A 5580-nucleotide genomic window follows, 5' to 3' on the forward strand; every position below is an offset into this window, starting at 1 on the left:
CCCGGAAAGGAAGGGAAGCTCGGGTGCCTGCCAGGCCCTGCAGGTGGCCGGGTCGCAGGCCGGCCGCGGGAGCAGCGGTAACTTTACCCGCTGGCGACAGCAGCTGGTCGGTATCTCGAGGCCGGGCTCTCGGCGACCCAAGGGGCCGGGTTTCGTACAACCAAGGCCTCCAGCTGACAAATCTCGGGCCAGGGTCCTTGAGGACTGGCGGGTAGGTGAGGGTTATGTGGTCTTTGGTGGCTGGAAGGAGGAGGGGGCTCAACTGAGGCGGGAGAAGACCTGGGAAAGGTGCTGCAGGCTGCAGCTGGGTTATTGGAGTGTTGAGTGAAGGCGCCCTTACTCTAGTGATTTCTCCCGCCCTTCTCCCCAGATGGTTGTAGTTTAAAAAGCTAGGGTCAGGATGTTGAACACTACTGCCTGGGCTTCTTCCTTTCAGATGGTTACGGATAATCAGCCTACTTCCTGAATCCAGAATCTTTTTCTTAATTCTTGGTTTGCTTTTAAAAGGATCTTTGGAACAGGGCTTACTTGTTGCCTCCTGCGAAAGCTCCTCATTTTGAAAGAACTCGTCCGTTCTACACTTCCCTTTTTGCAGTCCCCTCGGAAAAGCACACTAAATAAGAGTTACATTAAAAACCAGCTTTTAGGTTATTTGTAAACGATTTCTTGCCCTTCCATTTGTCATATTTAATCAGGGAGAAGTTATGCATACGATTTTGCAGAAAATTCGATTGGTTTGAGAACAAATCTTAAGTTGAGCTGTCCAAAAGCAGGTGGTTTGTTCGTTTGCATTTTGGCTTTCAGAAAGGAAATCAATGCAGTGTGCTGTCAGAAGTTAGGGGCCTACCCCATGCTGTTAGCCTGTTTGATAAAATTTCTTTTGCCTAGTTTTCTGTCTCAAAAATAAGAACAAAGGACAACTCCCTTTTTTTTAAAGTTCTTATGACTTTTTGTTACTGTTGCTAGGTGGCAATGAAAAATGGGTTAATCTGTCATATAATTTTTATTTTGTTCATCTTATGATATTGTACAGATCACTGCATGAACATGTCATCAAAATAGTTAATAGCTTCTAGATAGCAAGGAAACTTATGGAATTAGTGGTCTGCCATAGTGTAAGATTTTTCTTCAGTGTTAACGATTAGGATTTTAATTGTTAAGAATTGTTTAAAACAATTTTATCCACAAAAGCAGTGTATTAACATACATAAAATACATTATGTTTAAGAGTTAAGATTAAGATAAAAGAGATAACTGGAGTATTCTAACATAGGTTCTGATACTAAGACATTGAGACATTGAGAATGTTACAAAACATTGGTGTACATAAATATTGAACACCTGACTGCTCTCATCCGAATATGCTTTAAGTATTCTTTTGAAAAAAATAATGCATTTGGCTTAAAATTAATAAGGTTTAATAAAAAATTGAAGCATAGTTGTAGGAACTAACAGCTGGTAGTAGCCACCATTATTTGGTAGGAATTGGGTTCTGGTATTAAGCTGGCATACTAAACATTTTTATAATTGGTAAGATCTTCAGCTGGCTTTGAAGAAGAAAAAAAGAAAACCATTGATCCTCTTCTGAAATTATGACTTTAAATTCACAATGCTAGTGGGAGCTTGTCCGATCAGTGTATTTACTTATTGTGTCCCCACATCCCCTTTTTTGGAGGTGGGACGGGGAGTTAGTTGTTTTTATGAAATGCTTAGACTTTACAATCATTATCTAATTAGGGTTCCCATCAGAAAAACCAGCACTCTTGAACATTTTTAACTTGTTTAATAGAAGTCTTTAATTTCAATGAGAAAGTAAAAGTAACTTTTCTCAATGACAATTATTTTTAATTAACTCACATATGTTCACTTTTGACCACCAATAACAAAAAAAGTGGTACCTTTCAACTTTGTAAGGGTGTCCCTACCCTTAAATTAGGTTCATTCTCTCAACTGGGAACTAATTAAATCTCATAATGACCATTTAGGAAAAATTAGAATGGCACAGTAATTTCATGAAACCTAAGTATTTAAGAGAATAATTCCCCTTTGGTGGCATAATCTCCTTTAGAAGGACTAGTTAATAGCTCTTACTTGTCTTAAACGGTTAAGAATTGCAAGTCACAACTGTAAATACCAGAAAGGGAAAGTTACTTTGCAAAGTAACCAAATAAATGTTAGGGGGAAGCTAAACTTTTGGGGAAAGCTTTTGAAGATTATATAAAGTGAACAATCTTAGGTATATAGCTCAGAACCAAGGGGAACCATTCCTGACTTAAATGATTATAATTGCTGGGCACACTGGCACATTCTTATAATTCCAGTGATGTGGAAGGCTGAGACAGGAGGATCTCAAGTTCCAGACCACCCTGGGTAACTTAGTGGGGCCCTATCTCAAAATAAAATATAAACTTACATCCAGTGAGGTTAAAGCGCTCCTAGCAATAATTCCTTACAGTATAGGAAAAAAAAAAAAGTTAAAAAAATTAGGTATATAGCTCAATGAATTTTTACAAATAAACATACTGTGTAACCATTACCTCGTTCAAGATACAGAACATTTTTAGCACCCCATAATTTCCTCTCTTGTCCTCTCTTCCCAAATCATTGCTCCATAAACCCCAATGTCACCTCTTTCACTTTAGAGCGTTGCTCTGGCCCCCACAGTGCTAGGTTTGGAACCCAGGACCTAGCACAGGTTAGGTTGATGCTCAAGCACAGCTTCATACCCCAGCCTCCTTTGCCTCTTTTGAATTTTATATAATGTATATTCTTTGTAACTGATTTATTTAACATTCAGATACAAACTTGGTGTCACTTGAAACAATATTTTAGAATGCTGCTTAGTATTTCATTGTATGTATTGTGTTTGTGTGCACATTGATGTATCCATTTTACAGTTGTTGAGCAGTTGGATTGTTCCTAGTTTTGAAACAGGTTTTCTGAACTTCCTTGTATTTATCTTGTGTGTATATATTTTTATTTTTGTTGAATATATACCAACAGAGGTCATAGACAACTGCCAACCAGTTCTATTTCCTCCTCAGTGGTTGATTCTACCAGTTTATAATCCAGTAGCATTGTCTGTGAGAGTTTAAAACCCATACATTTTGATTGCCTAAAGTTTCTATAAAATTTAAGGCTTTAACTCTGAGATGGTTATTTAGATTACTCAATATTAGAATAATTAAGTCACTCTAATGCCTTAACTTCTGTTTTTAGATATGGCTCGTGGACAGCAGAAGATTCAGTCTCAGCAAAAAAATGCCAAAAAGCAGGCTGGACAAAAGAAGAAACAAGGACACGACCAAAAGGCTGCTGCCAAAGCTGCCTTAATATATACCTGCACTGTCTGTAGGGTAAGAGGGCTTGAAAGACATTGCTTGGTGGACAATTCTTTCATTGTAAATTGATTTGTATAGGTTAATATTTTGTAACGCTAGCAAAATAGATGGTTTGTTTGAAATAGTAGATTTGACAGCTGGTTGTTTTAGGAATTTGTCTTCATGTACCCATTTACAAAGCTTTGTGCATGGCTTCTTTGGCCAGATGCAGATTTCTATGATCTGAGGAACAAAGAATGAAACAAGACTTTTTCTTTATGTAGGATAAAGATGTTTTTATGAGGGAATGTAATATACCTTGAACTTTGTAAGAAACTTAGGTCTACATTCTTGATATAGATTTGACTAAACTTTGTTACTATGCTAGTAAAAATACTTCTGATTATGAATATGGCTTTTAATTTGTTTTCTTTCACTAAAATCCAGAGTTAGAGTGTATAGTAAAACCATATAGAATATATTCATGTTGAAGGCTATTATTAGAATTAATTTGTTTTTATAAATTTAAAGAATTGAGCAACAAACAGCATCTGTGGCATGCTTACCGTGTGTCAGACATACAATCACACGTTTAGCCCACATAACAATCCTAACATAATCACACACCTGGCTCTCCAGCCCCCTTACCTGAGTGGAATTGATGGTATGGACGGCAAAGGTTTTTTGTTGTTGTTTTTTCTTTTTACTATTATTATTATTGTAGATGGACACAATACCGTTATTTATTTTTATGTGGTGCTGAAGATCCAACCCAGGGCCTCATGTGTGAGGCAAGCACTCTACCACTGAGCCACAACCCTAGCCCATGGCAAAGGATCTTGATAAGACATGATTCCTGGGCTGAAGTTTGTCATCTATTTGAGTTATAACAAATAAAAAAGAAGTTTTTAACTACACAAGAATTCTTATTAGTAGCGGGGCATAGCAGAGCTTGTCTGTAATCCTACCGGGCTTAGGAGATTGAGGCAGGAAGATCACAAGTTCAAAGCCAGCTCAAGAACTCAGCAAGACACTGTCTCAAAATAAAAACAAAGGGCTGGGGGCATGGCTCAGGGGTTAAGTATCTCTTGAGTTCAATCCCTGGTAACCTTCCCTACCCCCAGGGGAAAAAAATTTAGAGGGAACCTATTACATTAAATACCTTGTTCACATTGAGCTTTGATACACTCAAAATGATGGAATTTAGCAGCTTCTGATTCTGTTTGAAAAGAGGGTGAAAATAAATTTTACTAGGTTAATGATGAAGAAATACCTTGACCTAAAAGTACAAGAATTAGTTCACATATTTAAAAACTCAAAACCTTTTATTTTATGTTTTATATATTTGAGCATATTAAAGAGTAAATGAATTAAGGTCTTTGCCAAAGGAATTCATTGTTATGTAGTGTGTTATTTGAGAGCTGAAATGCCTAGCATTGGGTTAAAAACAGGTCTTAGGCAAAGTAAATTCTGGGGTTTAGTTTCCTTAGCATGTAGAACAAGAATGATAGTAGAAGCTAGAGATTACTGTGGAAGTTTGTGAAAAATTAAGGTAAAATATTTGACGCAATAAGATGTCAGTAAACATTACCAGTTGTTTGCTATTAATGAGATAAACAAATACTTTTCTATGTGACTTTCCCCTTTTTTGTTAAATGTAAGAATGAGGGGTTTTTTTTGGGGGGGGGGCAAGGTTCCTCTTCATATGCTAGCTGCTAAGTTGTTGTAGCTTAAAGGCAATTTGTGATAATTGTCTATTATAAACAAGTTCAGGGTTTTAAAAGGTAACATGTTTTTTATTTCATACATGAAGTCCATTTCTTCTTTTTTGTATAATTTTTAAATTAGACACAAATGCCAGACCCTAAGACCTTCAAGCAGCACTTTGAAAGCAAGCATCCTAAGACTCCGCTTCCTCCAGAATTGGCCGATGTTCAGGCATAAAGTTGTTTACAGGTAATTGACCTTTTTTTTTTTTTTGGTTACCCCGAACAAATTTCCATTCCTTTCTCCAGAATTCACTCTGATCATAGATAGTCAAAGCAGCGTCACCAGGAAATCATGTAAGTAAATAATATGCTTTCAGTTTTTATGGTGGAGTCCCAAAGAAGTTATAAATTTCATTAGGATATTGTCCATTGTACGCTATAAGCGTTACATATAATAATTTAAAACACGACTATATTTCTACTGAGGCACCCAAGATTAGGGAAAGAACTATATAATAAGTAGGTGTAATAAACAGGATATGGACAGTTTT

General features: G+C 36.8%; 1 protein-coding gene across 1 annotated transcript; it reads left to right on the forward strand.

The window, feature by feature from the left end:
- Nucleotides 1-24: 24 nt before the first annotated feature.
- LOC107134403 (zinc finger protein 706) lies at nt 25-5320 on the forward strand. Its single transcript, XM_015476513.2, has 3 exons — nt 25-211; nt 3220-3356; nt 5169-5320. Exons 2-3 carry the CDS (start codon nt 3222-3224, stop codon nt 5262-5264), a joined length of 231 nt encoding a protein of 76 aa, XP_015331999.1. The 5' UTR covers nt 25-211; nt 3220-3221; the 3' UTR covers nt 5265-5320.
- Nucleotides 5321-5580: the final 260 nt, after the last annotated feature.

Source organism: Marmota marmota, unplaced genomic scaffold (genome assembly GCF_001458135.2).
Source record: "Marmota marmota marmota unplaced genomic scaffold, marMar, whole genome shotgun sequence".
NCBI lineage: Eukaryota > Metazoa > Chordata > Mammalia > Rodentia > Sciuridae > Marmota > Marmota marmota.

Excerpts from the sequence above, each read along its gene's own strand:
- LOC107134403 (XM_015476513.2), top strand. The coding sequence starts at position 3,222 with ATGGCTCGTGGACAGCAGAAGATTCAGTCTCAGCAAAAAAATGCCAAA. Across the intron at positions 3,357-5,168 it reads ATACCTGCACTGTCTGTAGG|ACACAAATGCCAGACCCTAA; the intron begins GTAAGAGGGCTT and ends TTTTTAAATTAG.